Source organism: Saccopteryx bilineata, chromosome 3 (genome assembly GCF_036850765.1).
Source record: "Saccopteryx bilineata isolate mSacBil1 chromosome 3, mSacBil1_pri_phased_curated, whole genome shotgun sequence".
In the NCBI taxonomy this organism is placed as follows: Eukaryota; Metazoa; Chordata; class Mammalia; order Chiroptera; family Emballonuridae; genus Saccopteryx; species Saccopteryx bilineata.
In genome coordinates this window covers 162,117,393-162,130,469 of record NC_089492.1, presented here as the reverse complement: position 1 = coordinate 162,130,469, position 13,077 = coordinate 162,117,393, and the positions used below count along the sequence as shown (strand labels likewise).

The following is a 13,077-nucleotide window of genomic DNA, read 5'->3' as shown; positions in this document are numbered from 1 at the left end:
AAATTAAGGAATCAATCCCCTTTACCATTGCAACCAAAAAAATAAAGTACCTAGGAATAAATTTAACCAGGGAGATTAAAAACTTGTACTCAGAAAATTATAAAACATTGATAAAAGAAATCAGGGAAGATACAAACAAGTGGAGACATATATCATGCTCATGGTTAGGAAGAATAAACATCATTAAAATGTCTATATTACCCAAAGAAATTTATAAATTCAATGCAATACCAATTAAAATACCAATGACTTACTTCAAAGATATAGAAAACATAATCCAAAAATGTATATGGAACCAAAAGAGAACACGAATAGCCTCAGCAATCTTGAAAAGGAAGAATAAAGTGAGAGGTATCACACTTCCAGATATCAAGTTATATTATAAGGCCATTGTACTCAAAACAGCCTGGTACTGGCATAAGTACAGGCATATAGATCAATGGAACAGAACTGAGAACCCAAAAATAAACCCACAATTTTATGGACAACTAATATTCGACAAAGGAGGTAAGAGCATATATTGGAGTAAAGACAGCTTCTTCAACAAATGGTGTTGGGAAAATTGGACAGCTACCTCCAAAAAAATGAAACTAGACCACCAACTTACACCATTCACAAAAATAAACTCAAAATGGATAAAAGACTTAAATGTAAGCCGTAAAACCATAAGCATCTTAGAAGAAAACATAGGCAGTAAGCTCTCTGACATCTCTCACAGCAATATATTTGCTGATTTGTCTCCACAGGCAAGTGAAATAAAAGACAGGATAAACAAATGGGACTTTATCAAACTAAAAATCTTCTGCACAGCTAAAGACAATAAGAACAGAATAAAAAAGACAAACTACACAATGAGAGAATATATTTGACAATGCATCTGTAAGGGGTTAATAACCAAAATTTATAAAGAACTTATAAAACTTAATACCAGGAAGACAATCCAATCCAAAAATGGGCAAAAGAAATGAATAGACACTTTTTCAAAGAGGACATACAGATGGCCAATAGGCATATGAAAAAATGCTCAACATCACTAATCATTAGAGAAATGCAAATTAAAACCACAATGAGATATCACCTCACACCAGTCAGAATGGCGCTCATGAATAAAACAACACAGAATAAGTGCTGGCGAGGATGTGGAGAAAAGGGAACTCTCCTGCACTGCTGGTGGGAATGCAGACTGGTACAACCACTGTGGAAAACAGTATGGAGATTCTTCAAGAAATTAAAAATCGAACTGCCTTTTGACCCAGCTGTTAGGAATATACCCCAAGAACACCATAGCACTGTTTGAAAAGAAGAAATGCACCCCCATGTTTATGGAAGCATTGTTCACAATAGCAAAGATGCGGAAACAGCCCAAGTGTCCATCAGAGGACGAGTGAATTAAAAAGCTTTGGTATATGTATACTATGGAATTCTACTCAGCCATAGGAAATGATGACATCGGATCTTTTACAACAACATGGATGGGCCTTGATAACATTATACTGAGTGAAATAAGTAAATCAGAAAAAACTAAGAACTATATAATTCCATACATAGGTGGGACATAAAAATGAGACTCAGAGACATGGACAACAGTTTTGTGATTACAGGGTGGGAAGGAGTAGAGGGAAGGTGTTGGGGGAGGAGAAGGGCACAAAGAAAACCAGTTAGAAAGTGATAGAAGACAATTTTATCAATGTCATCCCATTAAAATTAATAAAAAAAAAGAATTTGTCTCACAGCTAATTCAGGCAGTTAGAAGAATAGTATAAGGATGCTAATTCTGCTTCTCAGGCCACATCCTGCAAAAGGGGCCCCACGAAAATTGGTGATTTGGCTCCTCTGATTTTGCCAATTGGATTTAAAAAAAATAGGTCAGGAATGCCCTGAAATGGAACTAACAATACATGATCATAAATTTAAGGACTTTTAAAGAATTGTCCTGAAATTACAAGGTTGCGGGTTTGTTTGTTTTTTTTTAATTTTATTTTTATTTTATTTATTCATCTTAGAAAGGAGAGAGAGAGGGAGAGAAAAGAGAGATAGAGAGAGAAGGGGGGAGGAGCAGGAAGCATCAACTCCCATATGTGCCTTGACCAGGCAAGCCCAGGGTTTCGAACCGGCGACCACAGCATTTCCAGGTCGACACTTTATCCACTGCGCCACCACAGGTCAGGCGGACTTTTAGATACTGTAGCTGGTGCATCTGTTATTGCTAAGCTACATTGGCCTCCTTTCTGGCCCACTCATGCAGCAGCCACAGAATTACAAGGTAAAGGGCAGAGTAAACCCCCTCAACAAAGTTCTAGTTTTCTACATTGGGAAGATTAAGAAGGTCATTTTTTAAGCCTTATGTGCTCCCTGGATGGCCAGTTAATTTGTGGGGTAGAGATGTTTTGAAAAATATGAGAGCATTGCTTGTCAGTCCTAGTGGTTTAGTCACTACTCAGATGCTTCATCAGGGTTTTTGCCCACCAAAGGACTAGGGAAAGAACAGCGAGAAATTCTTACCCCCATAGAAGTGGCACCCAATACCAGAAGGTGTGGATTAGGATATCAAAATTTAGCATAGGGGCCTTGGTAGCTCCTTCTACCTCAATAATGCATTGTGCAGACCCAATTACTTGGAAATCAGATCATCCTGTATGGGTAGACCAATGGCCCCTTTCTCAGGAGAAACTTAGGGCAGCTGTTCAATTGATGCAAGAGCAGCTACAGCTTGGGCACATTGAACCATCTAAAGGCCCATGGAATACACTTCCATATTTTGATCTTGTTGCCACCTGGATTATCAAGGGGCATAGCGTGATAAGTTTTGAGCCTCAAAACTTACAGCTTATAAGTTTTGAGCCTCAAAATTATTGTTGTTTCTTTTTTCAAAGGATCAACAACAATGGCTCTGGGAAGCTTCCACTAAATGGCAAATCGCTCTTGCAAATTAATGGACAACTTTATACTGAAACCGTCAACTTAAAATCAGCTCAAAGACTGAATTATATGCCATTATCATGGCATTTCAGCATTTGCCATATTCCCCCTTTAATCTATATACAGACAGCAAATGTTTACTTATGGTGTTTCCGCTATAAAGACTGCTGTCTTAGGGACAAATGCTGATGAACTATTTCAGCAGTTCCTCCTTCTTCAAAGACTTGTATGTCAACATCCCCAAAACTCAGAAACATTGATACGTAAAGACACATGCAGCCCCATGTTTATTGCAGCATTGTTCACAGTGGCCAGGACATGGAAACAACCAAAAAGCCCATCAATAGATGACTGGATAAAGAAGATGTGGCACATATACACTATGGAATACTACTCAGCCATAAGAAATGATGACATCGGAACATTTACAGCAAAATGGTGGGATCTTGATAACATGATACGAAGCGAAATAAGTAAATCAGAAAAAACCAGGAACTGTATTATTCCATACGTAGGTGGGACATAATAGTGAAACTAAGAGACATTGATAAGAGTGTGGTGGTTACGGGGGGGAGGGGGGAATGGGAGAGGGATAGGGGGTGGGAGGGGCACAAAGGAAACAAGATAGAAGGTGACAGAGGACAATCTGACTTTGGGTGGTGGGTATGCAACATAATTGAACGACAAGATAACCTGGACTTGTTATCTTTGAATATATGTATCCTGATTTATTGATGTCACCCCATTAAAAAAATAAAATTATAAAATAAAAAAAAATAAAATAAAAAAAAAATAAAAAAAAAATAAAAACAAAAACAAAAAAAAAAACATAGAGCTCCATGTTTTATAGGACATACTCGAGCTCACTCCATGCTCCCTGGAGCTTTAGCACAAGGGATTGCCCTTGCTGATCAATCTACCCAAAAGAAAATTATTTGGAGCAACCATGACAGATCAAGCAATTCAGTCTCATACTATTCATCACCAGAACACTGCAGCCCTGTGTAAACAGTTTCAACTTTCTAGGGAAGCAGCACGGCAGATTGGGAAATTCTATCCAAGGGGTCCTATACTACAATCTGTCCCTTCATTTGCAGTTAACCCTCAAGGACCTCTACCAGGACAACTTTGGCAAATGGATGTTACTCATATACCTTCATTTGGCAAACAGTCTTATGTCCACGTTACAGTGGATACATATTCTGGATTTATAGTAACCTCTGTCAGAACAGGAGAGGCTGCTAAGCATGGTATAGCTCATTGTTTGTATGCATTGTTCTATTATTGGATTTCCTAAACTAGTTAACCTGACAATGCTCCTGCATATGGAGCAAAAGCATTTATTGTATTTTGTCAAACCTTTTGAATTATGTGTATTTCTTACAATCTTTAAAGTCAAGGTATTATTAAAGTGTACCCAGCAAATATTTTAAGGTCAATTTAAAAAAATTTAAAAGGGGGAGTCATATCCTGGAACTCCTACAGGTCTACCATATGCTTTCTACTTAAAAAATTTTTAATTTCTTTTGAATGCTGATGAACAGGAGACGCCAAATCTTTTTCTCCTGCAAACTTCTACTTTCTTTTATTTGATCTAGCTAATAACACTGTTTTGTCTTTTTCCAAATAGCTCCAGATATATGGAAAAGGTTTATATAGGTGGATGGGGATCCTCAAACCCCTCAGCGAGATTTTCTGAGCATGGCTTTTAAGATACCAAGAGGCAGAAAAAGCCCAATAGAGATCAGGTGAACTACCAGCTTTTAGGATATGCCCTTAAAGGCTCCAATGCCCCAAAGGGGTCTCATAGGATGCCATCTAGGTCCTGCTTCACTAGTGGAAAGGAAGGTCATTGAGCTAAAGCCTGCCAGACTTACATGCCTCTGCTGTGAGGAAACAGGGACACTGGAAGGTAGGCTTCCCCCTCACTCCTCTAAGGGAGGGTTCAGTCTCTTCCAGCCCTGCTCCATCCAACTATGACCTAACCTTGCCCAGAATGCTGGGGTTTGCCACTGAAGACTGAAGGTGTCCAGGGCCGTCGGCCCCATCTATGACACTGTGGATGAGCCTAGGGTATTTCTTCCAAGAAGCAGGTAAACTGATCTCATTTGCACAAGGGCCACTTAATTATGTCTTGCCTAAATAGTCAGGTTTTTTATTCTTCCCTCAAAGATCTCTGTTGTGGATGTTGATAGTCCTATTTTCTGCTGCTTTGTTTAATATATAGTGTTTCCTTTATTCCTCCTACCTCAATGCCCCACTCATATTTCAGGCTAGGACCTAGTCCTAATTTAGAGCTCTCTTTCCCCCTTTTGCCAACTTCTATTATGAATCTACCTTTGCCACCCAGCTCAGTGTATCCCAAGGTTCTCTTTACCATGCTACAGTCGCAGAGCTCCAGAGAGAAGCAACCTGGTCTCATCTCTCCAAGCAGAGGAGAACAGAATCTTCATCTCCACACATGCTGCAGATGGCTTTTCATGCTACCTGAATCATTACCAGCTAGAAGTAGTGGTCACTGGGACTTGGACGTGAGCTGCAAAGTATATAATTATGACAACAATTCCAGTGTCATGTGAACTTTTCCTGGATGTGGACTTTTCCTGGACTCCTGCTCCTTGTGACAGCTCCTAATAGACTGAACTGGGGTTGGGTTTCAGTTTTCAGGGATTTTTCATGATGATGGTGCCAACTTGGACTTGGTGAACATGTTAAGGACACTACTTTTTTATGGATTCTTGCTGTATTGGCCAAGAGTTTGCTTAAAGACTTTAATCACTGTAAAAAAAAAAATAGAAGACTGGATAAAGAAGATGTGGCACATATACACTATGGTATACTATTCAGCCATAAGAAATGATGACATCGGATCATTTACAATAAATGGTGGGATCTTGATAACATTATACAGAGTGAAATAAGTAAATGAGAAAAAAACAAGAACTGCAGGATTCCATACATTGGTGGGACATAAAAACGAGACTAAGAGACATGGACAAGAGTGTGGTGGTTAATGGGGGTGGGTGGAGGAAAGAAGGGAGGGGGGAGGGGGAAAGGAGGAGGGGCACAAAAAAAACTAGATAGAGGGTGACAGAGAACAATCTGACTTTGGGTGATGGGTTTGCAACATAATTGAATGACAAGATAACCTGGGCATGTTTTCTTTGAATATATGTACCCTGATTTATTGATGTCACCCCATTAAAATTAATAAAAATTTATTTATAGAAAAGAAAAACCAATGCATGCCATTAACTGTAACAAAAAGAAATTAAAATTGCATAAAAACTAGAGCATGTACCAAAAAATAGATTTCAGATTTGGAATCAGTGATGTATAAATATATAGAAACAGTTCTAAAACCTAATGCAACAAAAAATGGAAAAGAAATAGTTCCCCAGTGTAATGATTTAAATTAGCCAGCTATACGTAATTTGTTGCCGTCTAACCATGAACCCAAATGCAGCTGCCTGTTATTATATGCATCATATTTAAATGAGATGACAGGTCTTCACATCCTTTACCAATCTGAACTCTGTATATCTCTGCTCTAAATGCACCAGACCTAGGAGCAATGATACTATGGATTCCATGGGCAATATCAATACTGATTTGTTAGTGGTAGAATAAAAATCATTACCTGAGAATTTACATAGTGATAGAATAAAAATCATTACTTGAGAATTCAAAGTATGTGCATCGGTTGCACTATTTTAAAAATAATCTTAGTGGGCTATTGTGGGATATCATGTTTTCAGGGACCATCTACTCGCTATAGTTGCTGCATAACCCATACTTAGCACTCACACCTATGGACATAAATGTGCAGAATACCCTGGTAGGGAGCATGTTCATATTCAATATTTCCCTCTCCTGTAAACACCTTTGCTTATAAAATACCACAAAGCTGCAGCTACTTGTAATTCAGGAGTAAATCCAGATGTTGTTCAAAAGAGATTAGAAGCAAAAAAAAAAAAGTTACAGGCTAAACTTTTTTTTTTTACATAATCCCAAGCATACTTTTTCCATGACCACAAGCCCCATGAATGTTTGTCCTCCTATTACACCAATGTCTCATTTGCAAAAGTTATTTAATATTTTGTAAAATGGCCACAGCCTTCTTCCTGGAAGGGCAGTAATGAAAACCAGTCAACACGACTGCATTCCAGCCAACTAGACTGCTTTTGGCAAGCCAGAGGGATTATAAACGCATGCATAATGTATGTAGCCATTGAGCAGGCTGAGTGCAACCTGTTCTCTCTTAAAATGACAGCTCTTCTTCTTTATGGTATTTTGAACAGATGATGAGCCAGATGATGGTGCCCAACATTACATTATAGTTGTGGGTTTCAACAATCCTCAGCTATTAGCAATTATGACTGAGCTTGGCATTCCCATAAGCAGCGTGATTAAAATATCTTCAGAGAATTATGAACCTCTGCGAACACACCTGGCAGCAGTTAGCCAGCAGCAGGAAGTTTTTCTTCAGCCTGAAGGTATGCAATCTTCTACACAACTTACTGACTCCTTCAATGTTACCCACTGTCTTTAAAGTACAAATGTCCAAAACATAGTCATACAATACATATGTTATTAAATTTTTTCAAGATTTTGACTCACTTTTTAATCTGCTTGCACTAGCCAGGTGTTGTAAATTTTGCAAATTAGAATCATATTCTGTGATTATATCCCTGGGTAGCCATGGAGAACATAGACTGCAGGTCAGAAGACTTGGTTATTCAACTACATTTCTCAGGAACATTTGATCTATAACTTTTACCTAAAGCGTGGGGTGGAGAGATCAACTGTAGATAATCCATTCTTCCAGAAGCCACACTCACCAAGTGGTCCAAGGGTGATCAAAACTTTAGAAGCTTGCTCTGCTTTGCTACTGGTTTGTTGTGATTCATCAGAAAGGACACATTATCTTCCAGGTCTTAAAGTAGTAAATTGTGGGATGAAGTCCCCACTACAGTACCACTTGGCCATTGGAGCCTGGATGCCTCAGTATCAGGGCATTGTGCTAGGCTACCTCTGTGGAAGGGAGCAAAATGCTCCTGTGTACTTTAAGTCAGTGATCCCCAACCCCAGGCCGCGGACTGGTACCGGTCCGTGGGCCATTTGGTACCAGTCCACAGGAAAAGAATAAATAACTAACATTATTTCCATTTTATTTAAATTTAAGTCTGAACGATGTTTTATTTTTAAAAAATGACCAGAATCCCTCTGTTACATCCGTCTAAGACTCAGTCCTGACACTTGTCTCGGTAACATGATACATTGCCACTAAAATTAAACCCATAAACTAGCAAAATGCGTGAAAACCAAAATCCCATTGAAAGTTTTTTTGCGAAGTGGAAAAGGGCCAGTGAGGAGACAGAAGAAGAACCCATGACCTCAAAGAAAAAAAAGCCTTCATTTAACAGACAATACCAGGAGTCCTACATGAAGTATGGATTTATAGCAACTGGTGATTCTCGCGCACCAAGGCCGCTCTGCATAATATGTGGCAACCGGCAAGTAATGAGGCAATGAAGCCTTCAAAACTGCTTCACCACTTGGAGACCAAGCACCCTACTTTAGACGAGATCGGACGCGTTCAGGGTGGTATGGCCGTAGACAAGCACCCTACTTTAAAAGACAAGCCTTCGGAGTATTTCAAAAGAAAAAAGCATAAACAAGAAGGACAGAAACAATTACTGGTGGCCACTACATCAATAAATGCGAGTGCACTGAGAGCATCATACTTGGTGGCTAATCGTATTGCTAAGGCTAAGAAGCCATTCACCATTGATGAAGAGTTAATCCTTCCAGCCACTAAAGACATTTGTCGTGAACTTCTAGGAGAGGCTGCAGTTAAAAAGATAGCACAGATGCCTCTTACAGCTACCACTGTCACACGGCACATTGAGGAAATAACAGAGGACATTGAATCACAATTGTTGGAAAGGATGAATAAATCACCGTGGTACGCTCTACAAGTTGACAAATCTACAGATATTGACAACAAGGCAATGCTACTTGTTTATGTGCGTTATCTTTATCAAGAGGATGTGCATGAGGATATGTTATGTGCACTATCATTGACAACCAAAACCACAGCCACAGAACTATTTAAATCACTGGATGACTATATATCAGGAAAACTGAAATATAGTTTCAGTTTGTGTCGGCATATGCACAGATGGAGCTGCTGCCATGACCGGAAGGATGTCTGGTTTAACTACTCGGATTAAGGAGGTTGCACCTGAATGCAAGTCTAAGCATTGTGTCATTCACAGGATGCTGGCTAGCCGAAATATACCACTGAAACTTAACAGCGTATTGAATGATGTCGTTAAAGTTATTAACCACATCAAAGCACACGCCCTTCACTCGCACCTGTTCAAGCAGCTTTGTGAGGAAATGAATGCGGAGCACAGACACCTTCTCTTATACACAGAAATAAGATGGTTATCCCAAGGGAGGTCCCTGGCCAGAGTGTTTGAATTACGAGAGCCGCTACAGAGATTTCTCTCAGAAAAAAAAGTCACCACTAGCAGCACATTTCAGTGATGAGGAATGGGTCGCAAAACTCGCTTACTTGTGCGACATATTTAACCTCCTCAATAAACTCAATCGGTCACTTTCAGGGGAAAATGTCATTTTCAGGGGAAAATGACAACTGTCTTCAAGTTGGCAGATAAAGTAGCTGCATTTAAAGCCAAACTGGATTTGTGGGGACGACGTGCGAACAGGGATATATTTGATATGTTTCAAACATTCGCGGGAATTTTGGAAGAGACTGAGCCCAAGCCTTCATTGTCCCAGCTGGTGCACGATCACCTGTATTTGCTTTTAAAAGAGTTTGAACGCTACTTCCCAACCACAAAAGACCCACAAATTGCCAAGGAATGGATCCATGATCCATTTCTTAACAAACCAGGTGAATCCAGCGTGTCTATGCAAGAAGAGGATCAACTACTGGGGATCGCAAATGACGGTGGCCTTAAAAATATGTTCGAGACTACAACTCTGCCGGTGTTCTGGATTAAAGTCATGGCAGAATACCCCGAGATTGCCACAAAAGCACTAAAAACCCTGTTGCCATTTTCGACATCCTATTTGTGTGAAGCGGGATTTTCTGCAATGACAGCAATCAAAACAAAATTACAGAATAGACTGGACATAAGCAACACACTTCGGGTGTCATTGTCTCCCATTACCCCTAGATGGGACTGTCTCATTGCAGAGAAACAAGCTCAGGGCTCCCACTGATTTAGCGTTATGGTTGTTGAGAGATAGGCTACTCTCATTCTATATAAACATTATAATAAATAACCCTTAACTTACAATATTCATAATAATGGTGAGTTATATTTTTCATGCACTTTATATTTTTTTTTTGTTGTATCTTATTTTTAAGGCGTGTATAAACGTTACCATAGCGACTGGAAAGTGTTTGGAGGCAGAGAGGATGTTACTCATGTTATGTTGTTGGTGCGATGTTAGGAGGACGCTTCTAATAAAGTTGTATACAAGTACACAGTGGATTTATGTTTATTTTTATTGTCGAAGGTTCATGATTGGTAGCGAGCCTGAACCTATCATATTACATATTGATGTCAGACATAAAACATTGTCAGAATAACAAATTTAAATACAGCCTGAATAATGAGGACATGCTCATTCCTCCTTTAACTTAGCCCAATAAATATCATAAGTTCAACAATTATATTTAAAAATACCACAGTTTTTACGCCGGTTGCATAATTTTATCTTGTGCATTTATCCATCCCACCCTAAAGGCTGGTTCATGAAAATATTTTCTGACATTAAACTGGTCCGTGGCCCAAAAAAGGTTGGGGACTACTGCTTTAGGTGACAGAACTGGGACTTGGTGTGTAAGCCTGTGTGACCTAGAAGTCTGAGCTCTTTCCGCCATACACTGTTACTTACATTGTTATTTATTAACAGTATCATCTGCGCAGTGTTTTGTAACTTATACAGCCACACCCCAATTTCTGTAACACTACATTTTTAAAATTTGTGTTCCAAGTAAGAAACCACTACCTCTGGTAATAATAATAGCTATCATTTATTGGGCACATGCCTTGCCACTAGGCTCAGTGCTAAAGACTTTAGTGCATTAATTCAATAGTTTTCACAGTCTCCCTCAGAAAAATGTTTTGTTTCTATTTTACCAAGAAAGACTCTCATCCTAGAGGCAGCTATTAAGGAAGAGTTGAGATTCAAACCCAGATACTTCTGTCTCAAAGATAGTTGTAACATTAAATAACTTATTATTGAAGCCATTGAAAAAAGGCTACATAAACTTCATAGTCTCTCTATAAAAATTATTTAACATATAAAAATAAATAATAAAAAAATAGTCTTTGCAGTAGACTAATAAGATCTTGATAATAGAACCTATTTTGCTATAGATGTAATAAACATAAATATTTCAAATTTTCAAGTGTAACTTTATGAAAAACCATCATTATTTTACAGTCAGAGTACAAATGCCCAGAGAAGCCAATAGCAATTTTAATATGACCAAAAGTTAACTGAAACATAAACTGGTGACCCAGTTTGTTTTTAGCATTGGGGACAGAAGAACTTAGTCCACTGCTCTTCTAAACAGTTATGCAACAAATAGACACTAAGATGGCCAAAAAGTGATTTGGCAGAAAAACTGCTTCTATATAGATGCAATCTAAGAGTGATGAAAATATTGAACATATTCACTCCCAAAATATGTAACCCTATTGTAATCTTTCTCGACCTCAACTATAAAATTAAAGGCGTGAGACAAGCTCATATTTAATACCAAAAGTAAAATCCTCTGATTTCATAATCATATAGTCCAGGTCCAAAATCTTCTCAAAATTGCATTACTTTGTTTGCATTTTCTGAAAGTCATGTGCCTGTAGCATGCTCTACATGACATCTTGCAATGCATTTGACTCACCATGCCCACTGAAAGTGGGAAGAAACTCAACACTCTCATTTTGTAGTATAATCACGTTGTTCTATATCTATATATTAGATATAGAAGCTGAAAAATTGAAGAAGGGGAATGCTGTAAAAGAACTGGACATTTTCTGGAAGTACCTGGAACCAATCCTGAATAATGAGAAACCTGAAACAAATCTCTCTGACGTTGCTCGGCTTGAATATATGGTCAAAGCAGGTGACTTTCCTTCTGACTGGTTGGACAGCGAGATGATGGTTAGTACTGCAATGAATGAAGTGAGAGCTGGGCACATGTGACACCTTGGTTCCGTTTACCTCATTCATTCATTCATGCCACAGATATTTATTTATTTAATTTTAAAATTTATTTTTAATTTTTTTATTTATTGATTTTAAGGAGAGGTAGAGGGGGAGAAACATTGATTTGTTGTTTCACTGATTTATGCATTTGTTGGTTGATGATTTTTTTTATCCGCCCGACCAGAATCCACCCGGCATGCCCACCAGGGGGCGATGCTCTGCCCATCTGGTCCATTGCTCCATTGCGGCTGGAGTCATTCTAGTGCCTGAGGCGAAGGCCATGGAGCCATCCTCAGCGCCCCTGGAGCCAACTTTGCTCCAGTGGAGCCTTGGCTGTGGGAGGGGAAGAGAGAGACAGAGAGAGAAGGAGATGGGGAAAGGTAGAGAAGCAGATGAACACTTCTCCTGTGTGCCCTGGCCGGAAGTTGAATCCAGGACTTCCACATGCCAGGCCGACGCTCTACCGCTGAGCCAACCAGCCAGGGCTCATTGGTTGATGATTCTTGTATGTGCCCTGACTAGGGATCAAACCACAACCTTGGCATCAGGATGATAGTCTAACGGTTAAACTGAGCTATTCAGCCAGGACTCCACAGATATTTATTGATCACTGACTATAGATAAGGCTTTGTGCTAGACTCCTTTATCTTCAGGATATGATAACATTGAATGCCCAAAAATGTTTATTATATAGCTTTTAGTGTACAAATGAATGACAAAGAATAAGATATAGATGAAGATAAAGGATGATAATTCTTTTATTTGGTGACATGTGGCTTTGCTTCATACCTTAACAATTTTCTAGGTAGTAGAGTCTTAATATATAATATATTAATTGTTAAATACTATTAAATTTAACAGTTTGTCGGATGACATTATTTCTTTCTTTATATATCAGTTAGA

General features: G+C 38.9%; 1 protein-coding gene across 1 annotated transcript in view; it reads left to right on the top strand.

Moving 5' to 3' along the window:
* The window catches only part of SPAG17 (sperm associated antigen 17), a 301,342-nt gene that overhangs the window by 92,159 nt on the left and 196,106 nt on the right, over nt 1-13,077 (top strand). Inside the window, exons 6-7 of the mRNA XM_066268112.1 lie at nt 7,221-7,415; nt 11,948-12,129. Coding sequence (XP_066124209.1) covers nt 7,221-7,415; nt 11,948-12,129 — 377 coding nt within the window. The remainder of the gene's footprint in view (nt 1-7,220; nt 7,416-11,947; nt 12,130-13,077) is intronic.